Source organism: Lagopus muta, chromosome 2 (genome assembly GCF_023343835.1).
Source record: "Lagopus muta isolate bLagMut1 chromosome 2, bLagMut1 primary, whole genome shotgun sequence".
Lineage (NCBI taxonomy): Eukaryota > Metazoa > Chordata > Aves > Galliformes > Phasianidae > Lagopus > Lagopus muta.
In genome coordinates, this window is record NC_064434.1 from 31,430,166 (window position 1) to 31,452,744 (window position 22,579).

The 22,579-nt window shown below is 38.3% G+C and overlaps 1 protein-coding gene across 3 annotated transcripts in view; it reads right to left on the bottom strand.

Moving 5' to 3' along the window:
* Nucleotides 1-22,579, bottom strand: part of LOC125688630 (pleckstrin homology domain interacting protein) — a 99,939-nt gene that overhangs the window by 71,770 nt on the left and 5,590 nt on the right. For all 3 annotated transcript variants that reach the window (XM_048934848.1, XM_048934849.1, XM_048934847.1), the window contains exons 5-9: nt 17,696-17,846; nt 17,504-17,602; nt 7,782-7,942; nt 1,426-1,647; nt 796-896 (exon numbers count right to left, since the gene is read on the bottom strand). In XM_048934848.1, coding sequence (XP_048790805.1) covers nt 796-896; nt 1,426-1,647; nt 7,782-7,942; nt 17,504-17,602; nt 17,696-17,846 — 734 coding nt within the window. The remainder of the gene's footprint in view (nt 1-795; nt 897-1,425; nt 1,648-7,781; nt 7,943-17,503; nt 17,603-17,695; nt 17,847-22,579) is intronic.

The window sequence follows — 22,579 nt, forward strand, 5'->3', positions numbered from 1 at the left end:
CCCAAATATTCATCTCCCAGCTTATATAGCGTAAGCCATTTAAGTCTCATTAATTCTACTACTCTCTAATTAGGAAAAGGGAAGAGATCCTTGCTCCAAACTGAATTATCAGTGATTATTAACTATTTCTAATTTTACGCTCCAGATGTTTTGCAATTAAGAAGGAGAAAAAGCATTTGAAAGCCACTGAAGTTATTTTTAATACTCATAATAAAAAACGAATTGAGGGCTCTGGCAAGACTTTTCATATCTTATCCTTTGAAGGCAGAAACTTCAGAGTCAACTTCATCCACCAATACACAGCCCATGAGTGACACCCTCCTTACCATGCTACATAAAGAGCAACTAAAAACAGGTTTTAGAGAGAAGAAAATGACAGACAAACAAACGAAAATTAACTCCATCCTAATTTCTTGCTAGGACATTACCTCCTCCCACTAAACCTTAGATTCTCAAGTCTAAATTGCAATCATCTTGTGGCACATTTTGTCAAAACTTCCATGAATTTTTCAGAGAACAAAAAAGCCAACTTTGACATCATGTTGCTTTATTAACAGAGCCACAGAAAAAAGTGGTTGTATATTGATTTAACTGTACAAAAACCCTCAGTGATTACTTATGTTTTTAACTTAGTCCTTAAAAGACAAGCAAGCAAGTTATATCAACCCCCAGAAAAGGATCAATCCAACTATTGCACAGACAGCAAAACAACCAGTGACAAGACCTTTCAACAACATTTGTATATCATTCTTAATCACAAACATAGAAATAGCAATAAATAAAATAACAACTAACTTTATTTTAAGGGTACCAGCATCCCACAGCCAAAAGCATATTGTTCCATCTGCCCCGGTTGAAGATAAGTATCTCTTTGAGCCACTGCATAGTGGAGAGAACTGGGAGGAGGGATGGGGAAAAAAAAGAAGAAGAGGTCAGTACTCCAACAACACAGTGCTTCTTAGAATAACTTTCTCCCTTCAGAACAACCTTTCTGGCTTGCATGAAAACCACTCTGGCTTCTCCTTCCCCACAGCCCAAACTGTACAATAGCAAGCAACTCCAGACAGGAAGCAGAGCAAACTGTTCAGCACTGACTGCAGTTTTTACTCAATATATTGGTACTCAAAATCACAGTCTGCAAAGCAATCATTCTTCATAACAGAACTGTCCACATGCATCATGCAATTTTTTAAGAAGTTTCTTCTTTATTTTTCCCTCCCACAAATAGATTATGCCTGGCATTTTGCTAGGATCAGATACTGTGACAATAAACGTGTCATTTTTGCAACAAGTACCATGAAAACTTCTTCTTTTACAGCTTAGTTGCTCCATAGACATTATTATTTAGAATGTTCTCAAGTGGTTTCTCTTTCAGTCAAAAAATGCACGTTGCTACATAGGTGACTTTGCAAAGTGAAAACCTACCTGCAATGATGTTATAGATGCACTGTGGCCCTGCAGAACTGCTAAGGGTGCACAAGTTCGAAGGCACCAAACTCTGATCATTTTATCACAGCTTCCAGCAGCTATCATGGTGTTCTCGTAGTTCACCGCCATATCAGATATTTCAGCTGCATGCCCTCTCAGGGTAGCCAACAACCTGCCATCATCTGTTGCCCAGATTTTTACAAGGCAATCATCTGATCCCTAGAAATAAGGTAGAAATCATTAGCTGTTTCTATTGTACAGTTCAATTAAACAAAACTCAAGGTACTGAGCATTGGATTTTTTGAGCAGAAAAATGATTCTGATAACTATTTCCTTAATCTAAAAGTCTTGCTCTGCGTCTTAAGGAAATCTTATGTGATGAGATGCTGCTTTTCAAAACAGCTGTTCTGAAGACACAACAAGGGAAGCAGAGCAGGACTCTAGGAACAAAGAACATGCAATAAAAATCCTGTGCAAAGCAAACATCAGTATCACATTAATCCCCGCCTTCCAGCTGTTGGGTCATCAGGTCTCATCAGGTTTTACGTGAGAAAAAAGTTGGCTTAGACAACCACGCAGAACAAAGGTCTGAAGCAGACACAAAGTCTGAGGGCAAACATCTCCATCCCCCTCTGTCTGCGTGCATATTGTATGCACTATGACTTGCGTTTCCATTCCTTCTTGAAGCTCCGCAATTCAGAAGAAATTACCTCAGAAAGCCAAGCTTCGGAAATACCAATATTCCTGAGCTTGAAATTGCCAAAACCCTAAATAAACTGTTGTAAGAGAAGCTACCCCGTTAGTTTGTACTTTATTTTAGCCTAAACTTTTCTCCTCCTTACCGATAGCAGCTATAACAGGAACCACTGAAAACAACAACAAAAATAAAACTAACACTCTCCGCTGATAAATCTGCACAGTGACTCAATCTTTCCTTTACCTTTACACTCCACACCTAAGGCACATTAGAACACTTTACTAGCAGGTATCATCTTCCAAAATTTTGAACAGAGCCACAACAGTTTTTTTTGATCATTTATTTTCAGTTTTTCCAATATCATCATTAGTGTATTACCATTAAAAAATTAAAATAAATAAATAAATAACCACGCATTCCAGTAGCAAGCAGAATGTAACTTCTGTAACTTCTCTGAGTTTTGCCTGAAGTAGGACCTCAGTGGACATTTTACCCACAATGCAGTAGCAGAAGTATATATTAATCCAATTATTTGCCTTGAATCTCAAAATTCCTTCCGAATTACCTCAACTTCTTCAAATTTTACCTCACAAATCATAACAAATATCTGCAGTTTTTGGTTTTTGCTTCATCGTGTTCAGATTGCACGGCCTTGAAAGCCAAGTGCTGAATTGTTTAAATTGTGTTAATTTTATCTCTTCCTCTATATCAAACCCTTGAAACAATCACTTTCCTTCACATCACTTTTCCTTTCTTTTGATTCAGACCCACTGAGTTAAGATCCAGTGAATGAACCTACTACACATTTGATCTACCATTATTGCAGCATTGAATTAATCTCAAATATCTGCATGGAAAAAAAGTAAACTGCTTTCAGGAAAATTTTTTAGTCTACAGGTCGAATCAGGAACTCCCCAGTTAAGAACTTCTACAAGAAGAAAGAAGACCCAAGGATCTCTTAAATACTGTTGCAGCTGCTTAAGTGAATTTAAGTGCAGTTGTGAGCGTTTAATGCTTTTGAAAAAGCTCCGAATCTCACACGTACTGAATATATTTACTCAGGCTAGTTTTACTTATCACCTGATTTATTCACATTAAGTTACTGAGGATTGAAAGAGTAGAAAAATAACTGGGAAATGCGCTCAGTAGTTCGTATGTTCAGACTTACCCAATGCACAATTTAACAGGCTCTAAACTTGCCGTTTAGAGCTTACAAATAAGAGTTAAAAGAAAAAAGGGCAGCATTTTTTCCTCTAAGCTGTAAGTTTTAAGCAGATTGTTTTAGTCCCTTTGCTTCCTTAAAATGAACATACAAGCTGGCTATAAAGCACTCACATTACTCAACTAAGAAGGTTTCAAACTCCAAATCGAGCCCAATCATTTAATTAAAAATTCTCATGCTCCCAAATTAAGAGTCATCAGTGCACCAATATTTTCCACTCCTAAACATTCTTCAGAAGTTTATATTGTTCTTTACAAGTACTGTCGTACTACAAGTTTTGTAAATGACAAGAGCCCTTAACAGAAAGTGAAATATACTTTTGCTTCAGATTTTTATTACAAGAGGGTTTTTCTGACAGCTCCCTGGGCCTGAGAATGTTTAACTAAAATTTGGCCAATAACATTACCTACTTAATGCAACAATGATATGAGGTCAATCTGTTCTACAGATTACACTGTAAGATTTTGAGCATGAAAAGGCTTGCATATTTGTCTTAGAAGTCTGGTTAGAACCAAAAAAAAAACCCAACCTAAACACAGAAGAGATAAAAAGGGGTGGAGTGAGTGAAATTTATGTGATAGATATGATAAATAATACTTTCAGCCACAAAACAGAGATTTGAAGCAAGAAGACAATAGGGATCCCAAAACTTCCAAAGGAACTCAAAATCTCCAAACACTCCAGGAGACTGGGGATGGAAAACACTCACAAGTGCATTAATCTCTTACGCAAAGCAATAAATGCATGAGAACAGAGCCAATCCATTAACATTAATTACTTGCATCACAGTGTAGAAGTCTCAAACCATCAGTCCCATTTTTCTTGGAGCTGCACAAGTAACACTCTCTACAGCACTGTACATATCACATAAAACATGCTTCTGCAGTTCTCACATCGTAAGGATCAACATTATGAATAAGCTATTCACTTGCAGCTTGCAGCCATTCCACTGGATGAACAGATTGTTCAAAGAAAATAAGTAAACAAATAAAAGACAACCCAATAAACTAAACCTTGCATTACAAGACCCCTAAAAAGCTGCTTGCCGAATGTAATTGATGGAGAGAAATCTGTGCATAGATAAAGAGAGACGTAGAAGAGTCAGAAACAAGGGCGGGAAAAAAAAGCAAAGAAACAGAGAAAAAGAATGCTAGCTTTAGGACCTAATGCCACCTGGAGAAACCTCAGAGGTCTATTTAATAGCAAACTGAGGAAAGCAGATCAGCATAAAATCAGACTGCTTCCTACCAGCTGGCTCCAGGACAGCTATAGAGGCATGTGCTGTACCTCTCCCCTGTAGAGGAAAATTAAACTGTTAGCAAGTCTCAGCAAGAAAAATAACTACGGTAAGTTATAAATTCTGTAGCATCTTGGCAAGATAGTAATATTAGAGCTCAAATAAATCCATAAGATTCTGTCTGAATTGAATGGGATAATTCACAACTCTTAAAATACTGTTCCAGTTCTACCAGCAAGGGCATCAGCTTACACCACAGCTTCTGTTTCCAAGGTTATGTCTGCAACTACTACAAATTATGTGGCTATTAAAAGCATTTGTCAAAAACAAATCCTAGAACAGGCTCAGCCCCTACAGAGAACTGATGACAGCATTACCAAGGTATGGAGTAAAACTGGTTTACTTTCCTACCATTACAGAGACTTGTGGGCTGCAGTGAAACTGCCAAAAACCATACAGATCGGTCTCTTTCCAACCACAGGTTATTACTCTCCTCTGCTTATTATTATTCCCTAGAAAGAGGATCTCAGTGGAGACAGGAAGATAAAGATGAGGGAAATAACACTGGCAACTTTCTGACTTGGAAGGATCAAGCAGTACAAGAACCAGAGAAGGCAATGCCTGTCCCTATCACTAGCACATGGTTCCAAGAGATCCAAAACCGCCTCCAATAGTAAGGTTTCATTCACTGAAGGCTGACAGTTCCTTCAGTTGTGTCTTTGCAAGTAAAGCTGTATTCATTGCAGTTAATTTGAAAACAGAAAACATCAGGTTTGTATACTGGGAATATTTTTGTATATTCAGAAGAAAAAAATTAAAAACATCTTAGAAGCTGATCTTTAGAAATCTCTTGTGAAATCTTTAACATAAGGTAAATAGGACCAGTCAGTGCATGACCTACTAGCTAGCAGGAAAACTGCTTTGCGTCCTGTTTTCACCGTCGTTAGGTAAACCAAGAGCATCTTCTTCCTAACAAAGATAACATCTCTCAGAACAGTATGACTCAAAAATGTGCTGAGATCACTTTTTCTTTCTTTTAATTTGAAGCAGCACATAAATAGAACTTAAATGTGGAGGCTTTCAGTCCTTCAGAGGAAAGGAAAACGCAGCTTCTACAACCAATCATAAAACTAAAACAATCTCTTACCTAGCTAACGTTGCACTAAATGTTGGAGGTTATAGAGATCAGAGCAAGAACAATTCCCTATTGATGCACACAAATTTATATGCTGGTAACAGACATGTCTAGAATGAAATCTGTCTTCCTTTTGTTTATAAATTCAATGATATATGCCAACTTTATCAACAAATTGCATCACCACAGCAACTAGAACTTGGATTTTACTGCAGTATGGAGTAGAACACTTCGGTATTCTGTTTGCCAACAGACATTTAAACATCTACACAAAGAACACTGGATTTATCCAATAACACTGAGGTAAAAGACTTTGATCCAGCCCCACAGAGGAAAATCCATCAGCTAAAATTACTTTCTATGGGCACTTTATTCAACACCGGATTGAAATAATTTCGATCTGAACCCAAGATCTTTTTAAAGCAATTATACCTTGGACACCATTTTATCTCTCAGCAAAGGACTGCCAGCAGAGCTCAGGGGTTACATAAGCACAACTGCTCCCCTCATTTTATTCCAGGTTCTTCTACTTTTCTTTTAGAAATAAACTGTTGTTATAGTCAAGAGAAATGTCTCTCTAGCCACTTTAAAGTCACACTGCAAAACACAAGGGAATGTGCAACTCTACTCTTCATTACAGATGCACTCAAGGGAACTTTAGTAAGTCCCTCAAAGACAACAGATTTAAGGAACATGGGATTTAAGAAAATGATGAATCATAAGACCTTAACAGGGAGTTCCAGGCACTTCAATGAAGCACAAACAGAAGTTTCTACGTAGAGCTGAATAGGACGAACACTGGGGATTTTTATGCTTGCACACAAAATCCCTAACCCATTCTGCCTTGTCACATCTAAAATAAGCCTACAACATCAGAGCAACACTTTTTCTGACAGGTGAATCATGCACAAACTAGAGGACATGGTAAGAATTTAATGCCTATGACTGTTGAGGGACTTTAGCTTGTCAATGAAAGCTAAAGAAATATTAAGAAAATCTCTACTACGAACAAGTAAACAAACAGAAGTCTGCCTGTACTTCTATAAGTGCCACAGTCCCCGCAGCTATACATTTTTCCACGCAATGCATTAAATAAATTGCATGTGGGCAGAAGGGCAAATTGTATTCACAACCACGTTAAAAGCATGTGAGAAGTTTGAACTGCAGCGTCAAACCAAACTGCACTTCCACCTGCAGTGCTCAAGTTATCTGTCTTGGCATTCCAAAGAGTGCAAACAAGCTCCCAGATCCACAAACGCACCACAGGAATCCAGTAATTGTGAGAAAGCAATAAATGCCGCCAGAGCATTCCAGATTGACACAAGGTGTGCATTTATATGATCCTTGGCTTTACTGAAGTTGACTCCTTACTAAGGAATCCAATTATACTGATGCGTATCATTTTTCTTAATCCCATTCTTTAAGAAACTTGCATTTTCAGTACTGATTTCAGACGTCCTCAGAGTAAAGAACAAGAAGAGCAAAAATAAACCAACCCACCAAAGCAACACAGTGAAATTAGCTATAAATACTGATAACATTCCTATAAAAATCAGTTCCTGGGATCTCACAGATCACAATTCCTCATAAACCAACATTTGTTATAAAACACTGCTAATTTTCAGCCTTCTATCATCCACATGCTGTATAAATCTACCAGACTGTTAATAGTAATTTGAAACGTAATAAAAATTACAGAAAAAAGGCTAAAATAATCTAACTACAAAACAATTACCTACCCTGACTTCTAAAATTCCCTGATAGCAGTCTGTTCTTTTCTCTATGCCTTTCCTAGAGAAGTCCAGAAGAAGAAAGAATCTGCACAAGGTAATTTCATGGAAAATAACTGCAGTTTTCTGACTGAACTGCATGGATCAGCAGTCACCAGCACATTCAATATGCTGAATTATCTTAACATGTAAACTGGCACCGTTATGAAAATTCATCTGAAAGTAACAGCAGCAAAGCATTCATCTGGTACTAATAGATGTCAGCACGCTCAGGTTTGGGCAACTATGCTATCTATACTCTAAAAAATTAGACAAAAAATATTTATACTCACAGTAAATATTCGCCTTCCAGTCCGATCAAAAGTTACACAGTATACAGAAGATAAGTGTCCTAAAATTCGTTTATGCATCTTCATATGTTGGTAGACTGCAGTTGGAACAAGGCGCTCAAGTCTGTATTTTCCATTCAGTTTTCTTGAGAATAGGGTATCCACTACCAAATGGGGAAAGAAAAAGGAAAAGATATTTATATTGGGTTCATAAGCCAAAACACACCTGCAGAAGAGAAAGTTCATTGCAGCACTGCACCACATGAACACCTTACTACAGTAACTCTCTCCATTTACCATCACTGGGGAAAAATATAACACAAAAGCAGCCTATGATACAAACATTAGAAAAAGTACTGAAGTGCAAGGCAGAGCATGAAGATATGATACATCAAACCCCCAATTTTAATTGCCCAAATGTATGCTTCTTATTTTATACCTAGAATGGTATTCAAGAGGACCAAAACAGCTTCTACAGAGGGGAAAACTACCTCAAATTTAAGATGCATACTAGTATCCACATAGCTATTAACTGCAGACCAGCAAACATTGAAGTCTTCTACAGGACAACAAGTTTTTAGACAATTACAATCACTTACTCAACCTTTACAAGACAACTCTTGTTTTGAATAATATTACTACTTACTATGGTAAAAAAAAATTAAAATAAAAATAGAATAACCACAACAAAACAAGCAAACAAAATCCAAAGATTCTCATTCAAAATTCTCATGGAAAGTTCTGATTCTGACTAACAGAACTTTGTTCAGAGAACTTGGGTTATTTTTTTTTTTTCCCCACGTTATAAGCCAGAGAGGTCCAGAAACCTCTGTTGTAACAAAATGGAAATCTTCATTCAAATTAAACATCAGCATTTCCAATTTTAAACTGCTATTCACACAACGATAAAGCAACAGAGTATACTGTTTGAATGCACGGATACACACACACACATTAGCCAAACAGTTCCCCATACCGTTATCAGAGCAAAGAAAAAAATGGCAAAAATGGCATAAAATATTTTATATTTCATACAACTGTGACCAGCAATATGCAAGAAGTAAAAAATAAAAAATAAATGCCCAGCAATATCCACAGCATCATGCATGAAAACAAAGACCTATCACTTCCAAGACAGGTAGCTGCTACTGTCATTATTACTCTGGTTAGGCATTCCTTACACTGGACCAAGGCAACACCTGTACTAGTGAAGGAAGCAGGACCAGGGCGCTGGTCTGGGCACTCAATAACCTTCAGTATCAACTGTCTACAAGCCTCTTGCATTGCCTGACTTGGCCCAGGCAAATGAGACAGAAGTTCATGAGTCAGCACAGGTCAAACTTCATTCAAACTGGATAGCAGCTGCTCTACATAGGAGCAAAAGCACTTTGTGGTATGGATAACTGCCAAGACTTTTGGCTTCAGGCCATGAGAACAGCCCTGAAACATTTAGGTTACTGCATATGTAGCCCAAGGATTCAAGGAAGTTTTCCTTGTTCAAGATGCTTTGTGAAGGAGAAGGATCATTAGCTGTAGAGTGAAGCACCAACTCAATGGACCACTACTGCCTTAAGGCTCTGCTATAACCTCTTCAACCTACCCTTCTACAAGAACAAGATGCAGCTGCATTTGCTTTATAACAAAGCTTCTCCTTGCCAAAAGTCTACTTCAAAACAGCAGGAAACCCAGATTAGCTCAGTCACAAGATAAATCCAGTTTCTGCTTCCGACACATCAACCTACAGTAAAAAGACATCCCACACCCACCACAAAGAATAAAACAAAGTCAGAAAAGTATTTGTCACAACAATGAAGTGATCTTCCGCAATCTCAGCCTATTCAGAAGTTACCTTTTATTTGCTTCTAATACAAGACGATTCTTGCTTGGAAATCAGCTTACAGCAATGCCTTCAAATCAATTCATAGCTCACATAACAGTAAAAAATGTAAGCTAGAGGTTAATTTGTAGATATGTTCTGCCAGTAAGTTTAAAAACAAGTGCATTCTTTAACATAAACACAACAAACTCATCCAAGCATTTCTAACATCCAACTTCTAACATCTGAATTTATGGAAAACTCTACGAATGTAACAGAAATTGATTTCAAGATATATATATATACAAACTTAATAATCTCCATTAGTAAATAAACAGAGCTTAAGCCAATATTTCTGCTGATATTCTTGTTGCTATCAAACAGTGACAGGCAACTTGCTACAAGTTCACAGATCTCTGGGGATCTCAACATATGAAGTGTCCCCAGTTCAGTAACATCAGCCTACTGCAAAATAGGAGCAGCACGCAGTGACAGTGGAAATAAGAAAACCAAGTCTGACAAATTTGCATTGCCCAAAATTTATATTAAAAAAAAAAAAAGAAAAAGAAAAAAAGCATTACCATTTAAAAATAAATCTAAGTGAACTAAAAATTAGTTTTACAGGGCAAAAAGCAGCATTATAAACCTGTATCTATCACTGCATCTATCATTGCTCCTCAGTTTCCTCAATACAGCTGGTCCATTTAATCTCATTCACTTTGCCAAGGGATTCAACTCGCTTCTCTAGAAGTATTTACACATTTTATTCCAAATGTTTATGGCTCCAGTGTGACACCTGCCCACCTTGTTAGCAGAGGACCCACTGCTTTTTTCCTTCAGAGTACAGGCAAAAATGAAAGAAAAACAGCCACATCTTATGCAAGAGAACAGTAAAACTGATTTTTCCAGTGCAAGTCAAGGTAAGAAAAGCTACCAACTGTTAATAATAGTGCCTTTGTACTAATTATATGTCTTAAGTTTAAAGGAGTAGTTACTTGTATCTGGCTTTACCACCTTTGTATAGTCCTTAAGCCACTTTAGCTTGATTTTTGCTGTATTTAGGGAAGACTGATTTTAGAAACTCCTGTACAGCAGTTACTCCTGTAACTCTCATTTGAGCTCTACTAGCAGTTTTCTGCTTTTGCTTAGGTTCTGCCTGGCTTCACACAATTGAGTCAACATGAGCAAAGGTGATGATTCAATCACAGGAAGAGGGACAACCTATAGGCAATTGAACAGCTGCAGCGGGAGCCACTTGCAGTACATAACCAGCTAAGGCAACAGTATAAACTTTATCCAAGGAACACTTAAGAGAACATTGTGTCAACCAAGAGAATAAGGAAGGGTTTGATGCGAGAACAAAGCTACACAGCAGAGACTGGCTGGCTTTTGCTTACTGGAAAGGTGCTGTGAAGTGTATGCTACACAAATAAATACCACCCAATGCCTGGCCAACCAAGGAAGTTAAAATTATCTTATCTATGCCTCTTGTACCCATGCACAAGATTGATCCTTAGTAAGAAAAAAAATAAATCACAGATGTTACCAGCTGTTGTGTGTACAACACAGAATAACACTTCACTACTTAGTCCTAATTGACATTTTGGTTATATAAAAAAAAAAAAAAGAAAATCAGGATTCTTCCTAGTTAATACTGGAGCTGCCTGATTAGAAAAAAAAAAATGCCTCAGAAAGCTACATACACTACAGATATTCAAACACGTAAAACACACATCTCCACAGAATGTTATTATTTAAGTTGTTATGAATTGTTTATCAGTTACTTATTAATACAGAATGAACTGGCTTGCAGGTTTTAGTCCTGTAACTGTCTGCTATCACAGAATCACAACTTGTCTGAGGTTGGAAGGGACTTCTGGAAGACACCAGGTCCAAACCCTTGCTGAAAAGTAGGGACATCAGAGCACAGTGTCCACGCCTGAGCCCAGTTGGGTTTTGAGTATCACCAAGGACAGTGCCTTAGTTTCAGCTGGGACAGAACTGTTTTCTTCAGTGTTTGGTATAATGCTGTGTTTTGGTTCTAGGAGAAAAACAATACTAGTAACACACACCAATGTTCATAGTTGCAGCTAAACAGCATTGTACAGAGCCAAGGCCATTGACAGCAAAGTATCCAAGGAACTGGGAGGGAACAGAATTTGGACAGCTGACTTAAAGTGGCCAAAGGGATATTCCATACATCAAGCAGAAGTGAGGGGAGTGAGAAACGATTTTGTGGTGCAGAGCCTCCTGCTGGGTCAAACCACAACAGGTGGAAACTTCATAAGGCAGTTTGCAGTCAACTTCATAGTGAATGAAAGTTCTCCGGTGTTTAGACAGAACCTCTTGTGTTCTGGTTTGTGGCCACTGCCTCTTGAGCACCACAGTAAAGAGCCTGGCTCTTAATTTTGTGACCCACTTCATGTATTTATAGACACTGAAGAGAGTCTTCTCCCAGCTCTCTCAGCTTCCCCTTAGAGGTGAGGCACTCCAGTCCCTTCATCAACTTCACGGCCCCATGCTGGACTCTTCCCAATACAACTCCCTCTTACATCCAAACCAAATATAGCACTCCAGTCATGGCCTCCCCAGTGCTGAGTAGTGAGAAAGGACCACCTCTTTTTGATGAAGTCACACTTTGCGTAATGTAGCCAAGAATACCATAAGCCTTCTTAGCAGAAAGGACACACTGCTGACTCACGTTCAACTTGGTGTCCATCAGGACCCATGGATCCTTTTCTGCCAGGCTGCTTTCCACCTGGGTAACCCCAGCATGTCCTGGTGCCTGGAATTGGTTGTCCCCAGCTGCAGGACTCTGCACTTCTTCTTGTTTGTCAGCAAGAAGGTTATGACAGTTTTGAAAACTAAGATGTGAATGGAAAACTGGGATATTAGAAACAACCTAGTGAAATTGAACTTCACTTTGTTGGTTTTGTTTTGTTTTAAATCTCATTCCTACTGTTATGATTCAGTGCTAGTAACAACATAAATCTGAAAACCGCACACCTCAGAGTCAAGATCACCTTACTTTGCTTACTTTGTTTGCCTTGAATCAGAACAATTCAAAATCAAACATAAAGCTGCTGAATGCAAAATGGTAGGAAATTTCAACAGAACATAAAGAAAATTGTCACAGGCCTTCTTTTACTCCAAAGGCATGCAGCAGGCACCAACTTGAATGCCTCCAAAGTTTTAGAATGTCTCTATCTCACCCAGTACCCAAAACAAAACTAGCAACAAAAATGGCAATCTATATAATCAAGATAAATGCTGGTATCTGACAGACATAGCTGTATTAATTATGTTGATCTTTTTATTTCCCCCATGGATTTCTTATCTTAGTTTTATCAAAGCAGCCAATTTGATCCCTTTATTTATATAGTTTTGCCCTGGAACATAAATATGCCTTTAGAGATGAGGGAGCACAGTGTGCTTTGCCCATTGATAAATACAATTTTTTTTTTTAACCAAGTTACATTTTAAAAGCATGCACAAAATCACTACGGCTTATGTATTATTTTCTTCCATTCTGGACTTGAATTCAATGGATGAAAGTTCTATTTCACAGAACAGAAACCAACTTTGTTCCTTTTCCATTCACACAAAAATTGAATCGGATTCAAGAGAAAAAGCTGGAAGGACACCTGAAGAACACATTATTTACAACTCCTACCCATAATGAATTGAGTTTCATAACGTGAGAAGCTAGTCACACCTCTAATGACCTTACAGCACTTAGGGCTGTTGAAAAACAATAAAGCAAGACTGCCTGACTCCTCCTTCTACTGTCAAAGCTAGTAATATTAAAAGCATCATGCATTCAGGCTTCCTCCCCCATGCCCCTTCTGTAAAGATGTTCAAAGTCAAGAAGGCAGCTTGAGTTGACTTCTGCTTTTCTACTATTTCTCTGTTGAGCTTCTAAACTCCATGCATAAATCTAAATCTTCTGGCTCACAGGTAACAGCCACCATGGTGAAGCTAGCAATTTGAGCAAGTCAGGACTTGTCTATGGGAAAGTTAAAGCATACTGACTCCCCACAGGAGTGTTTCTGAGAATACAAAGAGTCTACCTACATCTTAAGCTTCACATATGAAGTCAATTTGCTCAATGGAATTAGGTGTCAAATCCTTAACAATTCAGAGAGGGGAGGTGAGACACTTGGAAAGGCAACAACAAATGAAAGCTATCCTAAGTACTTCCAACCTGATCCTTGACTTCAATATAACCCCACTTACATTCTGTGTATTATTTAGTCATTGAGTTTCACTCAAAATATGAGTACCTTAAGACTTCTTATTTCTTCTTGCACAAGGTTTCCATTTTAGTATAATTTTCTTTACACTTGAATAAATAACAAATGTTACTTTTACACAGGTACTTGAAAACGTATCACATTTGTAGTATAAAAAAAACTAAAAGTTGGTCTTTTGGGTTAGTTTATTTTGGGTTTATTTTTATTATCACAGGGAAATGGTTATACAGCATAGTCTGAAGTTAGCTTTTAAGCCTTAAGTATTTACTAAATTTCTGAAAACAAACATCTGCACTGCTTTTAGAACATGGTGTTCTGTTTTCAGCCCAAACAGCAGGATAACTGAATAGAGAAACTGAGAAAACAAAAAAATCTCTCAGAACTTTTCCTGAAGTGGACTATTCAGCAAAACCAGGCAGATGCATTAATCAGCCAGGGAACATATTCTTCATTAGCAGAGAATGAGCAGCCAGTCTCACTCAGGTCTTCACACATGAATAACCAGCTTCCCTAAGAGCTCTGAACTCAGAACTTCAAGTTTTGGCTCTGTGCTTTTCCAGAGCTCCTGAAAGTTACTTAAAAAGAGTTTCTTTTTCTGCTTCTGCATCCCTGAAGGTCTTTACGGATCTTTAACAAAACAAAAGAATCACAGAATGGCTTATGTTGGAAGAGACCTTAAAGATTATTGAGTTCCAATTCTCCTTTTTGATTTTAATTAAACACAGAGGGAGATTACTCGTTACACAAGTTTTGGTTTTCTATTATATTACAGACATACACTGTAGATTTCTGGTGAAGTACCTGTACAGATGTATTTTAAGTGCATACAAGTTAGCTACAAGGCTGCTATCATAATGTAGAAAAAAATTTAATACTAAAGCATATAATAACAGTATCATGATTGCACTGGTTCCTAAAGCTAGGAAATGAACAAATATAGCTACATGTTTAGTATATGTAAATAAAGGAAAAAGCCTCCACAAAACAGACAGACTTCTTTTCCACTCCCCAGTCATTAGTGGGCTCTCCAACTGAAATATACGCAGCCTGAAGAATAAGTTTCCAAACAGCAAATATGTAAAACACAGCCTTCCTACAGGAATTTACTTAAGAATAATTTCAATTTATGAATTAAGCGTTATTCCAACTCCCAGTTTCACTGCAAGGATTGGACTAGAATAGGATTAATCAAAAGCAAATGCTTTAACACACAGGTCTGAATCAAACATTCAAAAAACAGTTGAAAATATGCAGTTACCAGCACTTATTTGGATGTTCGGAAAAGGAAATTATTGGTCATGAAAAAAAGTGGTACGTTGAAGTAACTGTAATTTTGCAGATATTCGGTGTTCTGCAAAAAGTTTCCATAAAAATAACATTTACCTAGAAAGCCCTAGTTTTTCTTCCATAAAAAGAGTCTTGAGAGTTATTTCTCCTAACAGTCAACTTCTGTACATGGCAATTCTACAGCTTCCTTTGATACCTAACTGGCAGACCTCATGCACTGGTCCTGTCCCTTGAAAAAAAGCACACTGTGGATTTAGCTACAGTACAAAGTAACACAGAACCTTCTGCTCTAATTTTTTCTTCAAGCACATTTCAGTACATATGCCAAGTACAGAGAAAATTAAGACAGTCACCACCAAGGAAACCTTCACTATCAGACAACTCTGTCTTCCACACACCTTGCAGGTAAGGCTGTTCACCTGGCCCAAGATTTTCCAATTTTCAGTGTTCAAGACAATGCACAGACACTTGAGATGGGAAATATTCAACAACAAACGTTTCTTCCCCCACATCTAGAATACAACATGGAAGCAATTCTTTATAGTTAAATATTAAAATGATATCTGTAAATAAAATCTTGTTGATGTAGGGTTTAAGAGAATTGCCTCAAGCCAACACGTTTACTAGGTGAGGAAGTTTTGAAAACTTAGCTCTAAATACCCACCAAAGCCACACTCTTTTAAAGCCTTCAAATAACAAGTCCACTAGAACACCAAATACTTTGCCATCTGACCAAATCAAGGTTGGCAGCGCTCAACCTCAAAAGCTACTTAGTTGTAGCATGTTTCTGTTTCAGCTATAGGACAAAACCATAATCCTCTGGGAGTAATTTTATTAAACATTATGTGTCTTTAATATTTGATTTTGCGATTCTTCAACATTAGAAATAATCTAAATATCTGAGCTCTATCTCCATCCATTAGAAACCTAATCAGGGTAACAATATCCCAATAACAGAGTTCCAACTTCCAAGAACTGCTACAGCAAGTTACCATTGAGTGCACCTGAATAGCACCCAGCTGTGCATTTCTACATTGTTACTAGCTCTCCCAATGTATCTTCAGCACTCCATTTTTGGCAAGCCAGGCTGCTGTGAAGACCAGGTTTCTATCTTTCAGCAGCAAGGTGAAGCATCACAGCATTAATGTTGCTTAAACAACTCAACTTTAGGTTGGCCCAGAAACCTGCTGCTACTGCAATATTTACTCCTCGAGGCATCTCAACTCATTCAGTCACCTTTAAGTTTCCCAGGTCCTTAAATTTCCAAGTGTTAAGAAAAATAAAAGTGCCTCTACATCTAAAAAAAGAGTTCTGGATTGCAATATGTCCTTGCTTTATGATTGAAAAGAAATCTGTATAACATTGCTGCTGCTCATTACATCTATAGAAAGATTCTAGAGAATGTATGTTTGTCCTCCTCCTCCCCCTCCCCCACAAACACACACACACACACTTAGAGGTCAAATGATGTTTGACTAATCGTGTGCTTAAACAGCTTTCAGGAAAGAAGGTGTAAATTAGCCTGTTCAAGGCATACCTTTAACTAACCACTGTTCTGTTTTTAGAACTAATTAGATGCTTGATCTACTCTGAAGCCTTGTAAGATTTTCTGAATATGCTTTTCTGCACATTCAGCTGTACATAATTGAAAAAAAAAGAAAAAAAGACCACTCCCTGACTAAACTAATATTAGAGAAGTACTGGTAGCAATATACATCATGTTTTGACAGTTTTTTCTTCCCACAGGTAGTTTTAACACAGAACAGAGATCAAAATATCACCTTAAATAAAGCTTAAAAAAGTAACTAATGATATACCTATTACATACAATATACATTATGCATATGCATGCTTCATGACACAACACAGCCAACTAAAGCAGAGCTATGAAATTACTCAATGGACCAGAGAGCAGAAATGATCACTCCTACAAGACACTCACAGCTTTCCAAAGAAAACATCACCAGTCCATGTGACTTATTCTTTTTCTCCAATAACAGGTATAAACTATGCTGTCCTGGTTTTAAGTTGGTCCACTGCACAAATTATTTCTCTACTGACAGCATTATTATACCTTAAACAAAATGAGTTTTATTGGTATTATTCACTGTTGAAATGTAGTTTATTCAGCCATATGCTTCAAAGAGAAAAATATCTAGCTTCAGAGCAGAATTGACAGAGCAGAACTTCCACATACAAACATGCAAATATGACCAGTTATGACATCTGATTAAGCATTAATATTCAGTGCAAGGAATATGACACAAACAAGGACAAACAGAACTGCTACTTTGCACTCATCATTATGACAATCAATTACCCTGGGAGTCAGGCTGTACAGTGGCAGTGCCTCAATAAAACTGACTTACCTATACTAGGTGGACTGCCATAGTTCACAGGTGACTCCGGAGGCCTCCCGCAATGTAACGCAGCAAGAGCAGACCCCTTCCACACAACGTGTTTGCAACCTGTTTCAGAAGAATTACACAAAGAATGGAGAACTGGATTTTCCCAGGCACGGAATAGCAAAAATTCTCAAAGCTCTCACACGATGTTCATACTTTTGTTCGTACGAAGCAAAGACTGTCTGCCAGCTCCTAATAACGTCTGCACTCCAGGGACGCTCTGGGGGATTTCTTGCTCTAGAAGCGGTCCGAGTCGATGACATATTTGAAGCAAGTGATCGGGTGCCAAGTGTCGGTAGTATTTCACCTATTGCACGAAAGAAGAAGCAAAACATCGGATAAAGAAAAGCGTAATATTTCTGAAGAATTCCTAAGCTTGTTTTTTGTTGGGTTTTTTTTCCTGATTGTTACACAAATTCATATACCATTATTTTCTTTAGAAGATAAAAACATATAATGACCTTTAAGAACAATAACTCGTTCCAGCTGGTCCTAATTAAATTTGCTATTCAAAGTATGCTACTTGTAGAGAGATCTGTTGACATTTATTACTGTGACTTTAAAGCACAGTTGTTCATAGACTAATAAGCTCCTTTATAACAATGAAAAATGTATAAGAACAAATTCAGTATTACATTTAATTGTCTGTCTGGTCAATTTCAATTACCATAACATAAGATTAAGAAAAGCACTCTAAGGAATGCAATGTTTACAGAATTACTGAAAGGTTCGAATACACTGAATATGTAACGTAGCTCTGCAGAAAATGCACCTGGCACAATGGCATTCAACTCACCAAGTTTGTGAGGCATTACTGAAACTCCACAATTTGCCTTGTTTCCTTTTTTTTTTTTTAAAAAAAAAAAAAGATGTAAAACATCTAAACCAAAACGTCCACTTGAGGAATTCAACTTAAAGACTGTAGTTTAACACAGGAATACACACCCCAGCCACGACCACTTTCTGTCACTGCTCAGTTTTCAGCTGCACAGAACCAAAACAAGCTCCTATTCTCAGCAGCAGATCTCCTTGCCACTTGACTACATCATCAAACCAATATGATCATTCTATTGAACTACCATAATTATAGATCATCCTCTGCAACACCACCACATACATCTTTACATAAAAGTTTCAAAATACATGACAACAGTAAAATGCTATTAAGCACAAAGTTTTAAAATGTCCATCTGAAAGCATTTCTTCTTCAGTTATTGCCAGTTTAAAAAAAATAGAAAAGAATATTTAAAACAGAAAAATGAAGAGGGAGAATGAGAACTCAATCCTCTGCTCTAATATGGGATCTGGCACACAGTAGTTTGTCCTTCACCCAGCCTGAAGCGTGACTTCACAGTACTACTTTGCAGAAAAGACTTGCAGTAAAAACTTGTGATGCTGTGTTATTCTGCAACTACAGAAGGCCACGACTGGCATTTTAGGCAGATGGGTCCTTCTGTACTGCAATTAATAGGAATATACCTGGTTCTTTGTCAAACAAGCTCCCATCTTGCTGACACGCTGCAGTTGCTTCAGGTATTCCAATGATTTGCTAACATACAGACTGCTCGTGTCTGAGGGCCTGGAAGAGCTCTGCTCATACCTGGAATTGCCACCACCCCACGCTTCAAGTGACGAAGGAAAAGCTGTCTCTTCTGCCACTCCTGCCGTTAATTACATTTCCCCTGCAGAAGGCCTTGCAAGATGCCTGAATTTGCCTTACAGTTACATGATTTACAAAATTCACACAGGTTAAAAACAAAGGGAAAAAATAGCAAAAGGCTTCTCTTGAAAAATATTAGAAATTATTTGAGAAGTACTTGAAAGTTACAGCTGATGGTACAGATTAGTTCACTGGAGTAAATTTAATGACATCAGACAGGCACTCGTGAGAGACAAAAAATTATCCGCAGCGCTCAGAACTTGCTATTCTGATTCATTTTCCTTATCAATAACATGCAAATGAAACTCGCTTCTCTTTACTTAGAGAAGGAGGAATCGCAGTCAGAACGCACGCTTGAGTGCCCCAGAATATTAGAATAGCTGCAAGGAGCAACAAAGCCATGCATGGTTCCTGCCATCAGCAGCCCGGATCTATTTCCTTCGTTTTTATTCTCCTTCGCTCCTATCAGCAGCAGCACAAACCTAACAAATACAGCCCTTTGTACGAGAGCTCTCTGCAGCCAGACCTCGTGTCTGTGGAATCCAAACTTGCCTCCCGAAGACTAACAATTAGCAATGCTTTTCATCCGACCACCAGCATTAAGCTCCCTGTGCAACACAGTTGCCATTTTATCCCGCTCAACACCCTTCATTTTTACACACCCTTGCAAGCGCACAAAATCTCAGGCAAATGAAGCAAATCAGCTTTGACACGTTCCACAATTACAGCTAGCTTGCATCTTGAGTCACACGTCTCATGATTTGTCAGAAGCCATGTGTTCATTTTTTGTTTGTTTGCTTTCTAGCAGAAATAAGGCAGGCTCAATTCCTTACGCAATTGTTTTGAAATAAGGGAGCTCTTAATCATTAGCAGGTACAATCTTCAAACCAACCTTTTATCCACACTACATCCTCTTCTTGTCTAAACCCATTTGTGTGAAAACAGGCAGCGATACCAAGCGGCACTGCGATGCTTCTGGGCAGTATTTCCCTAACAATCAGTTTGCCACCAAGCAGCACTTGCATCCAGCTCATTAACAAACCACCACAACACCAAGTGAGCTGTGTGCTGAAATAAAACAAAAATAATAAGTCTAAGGAATGGCATGGGCCCATTTAACACTTGCAAGTTCCAGGAAGTTTATAAAAAATTCAGGAACCAAATGCAGTCAACACGTGCCTCTTATTTTCCTATGTAAGAGGAAAGTAGATATATTCTACATCTATGAGATTGAGCATACACAAGAATTTTATTTTTAAGAAAAAAGCAGAGTAAGCTTCATTTCATTGTAAAATCTACATAGGTGAAAAGTCTCATTTCACTGCAAGTGTTATTTACTCACTCCCTTCCCTTTTCTCCTTCTACAAAGAGGCAAATGAAGTTTTCTCTGGGTGAAAACTTCTTTCTTCTCCTTCAGGAAAAAGAAAATAATCCTCTTAAAACACTATTAATTTGTTAATGTGACAATTAGCATTACAGTAGAAACCAAAAATGAAAAAGTGCTTAAACACAGAAATTCATCTTAGTTCTATGATTTCTTCCTTTCTGGTAAACCATGAAAAGAAGCAAAACCAACACCAAATATTCCTAGTGCTCTCAGAGAGAGAAGGGAAACCAAATAAAAAAAGACTTTGAAGTCAGATTTAAGTGGCAAAAAAGGAAATTAAATCACTTTTTAAAAGGATACTTTACAGCTTTGTCAGAAATAGAAAAGCTCATGACAAGCCAAGAGAATGACGGAAAGTCGTCTTAATCTCAAAAGGAGAAAGTGGAAGCAGGGAAAAAGCCACAACAGATGTACAAGTAGTTACAATTCACGCAGCTCTAAGCTGAAAGCAGGCTGGACTACAAACACAGATCTTAAAATTTGATGTCGAAATTGTGATGTCAGACAGTAAATAAAAAGCAGGGATATTTTTTACTGCCAGCCCCACCTAGAAGAAATTCTAGCTGGTTTCTTTCCTCCTCCTGCCAGTATTTCTGCGACATTTAACTCTGAATGCATAAGACATGCTTTTGTAAGGGGAATAATGAGCTAATTCACTTCTGTGATGATTCTGTCATGTTTCTTAAACATTACCGTAACAGGAATCTGCATTTCGTTAGTGGAAAAATTTCAGATCTTAAGTATGACCAATGTTTTCTACATTGCATTACAAAGCATTACCCTCAGCTTTGCCCCTCACCTCCTACCCCAGCTCTGCTTGTGACAGAAGAACAGCAGGGGAACACACAGCACGCAGCCACTGCGACTTGCGCTCAAAGCACCGTTACCTTCCAACCAGGCCTAAGTGCTCACATTTTCATTCTGCATGACACTGCAGAATAATTCAGCATCCGAATCTCAACAGATGAATCAACAGCATCACAACTTAACTCCTTAGTCAGATGGGCACTGCACAACACAGCCGTGTGCCGACTCTTTCAGACACCAGCTAAAAGATAACCCCGTTCCGGACTCTTCCCCGAGCACTGCACGTACTGAAACGTTCCCCAAAGTACAGCTGCTTTCCCCCCACACCAATAGTTAATATGCTTACCAATAAGTTTCATTGTACATCTTTCCAAAGGACACATTTCCACAGCAGGACAACAATAAAATCTGCCAGTCAGCTACCTTGATCTCAAAATGCGAGTTCAATCTCACCAAAACCAGCACTCAGCCCAGCCTTAACTATTCTGCTATACAGCACATTACCCAAAACAAGCTCCAAATAGAATTACAGTAATTGCTGCACTACATCTGACCATCAGTCAAACTGAATAGCCCATACTGCTCGCTATTGCCTCAGCACCACAACATTAGGAATTGCAGGAACATGCAGTTACTTTTCTCTGGATCACTTTGATTTCTGAGAGGGGCAGCTTGGAAGGAAAACGGGACTTAGAGGTAGAAACTGGAGAATTTCAGTACCTAAAGGGAGCCTACAAACAGGAGGGGAATCAATTCTTTGAAAGGGTTGGTAACTGCAGGACAAGAGGAAATGGTTTTAAGTTGAGGGAAGGAAGATTTTGGATGTCAGGAGACATTCTTTACTATGAGAGTGGTGAGGTGCTGGAACAGGCTGCCCAGAGAGTCTGTGGCTGCCCCATCCCTGGAGGTGTTCAAGGCCAGATTGGATGGGGCCCTGGGCACCCTGATCTAGTATTAAATGTGGAGGCTGGTGGCCCTGCATGTGGCAGGGGGGTTGGAGATTCATGATCCTTGAGGTCCTTTCAATCCGGACCATTCTGTGATTCTGTGAAGAATTCACAATTAGCCCAAAACATTTTTTTGTTTCTCACACACTTCCCAACTATTTGTGACCTCACAAGATAAGTCAGTAACCCCTGCAGAACGCATATTATTTTAACACACACAACCTCTACTGAAATAAATA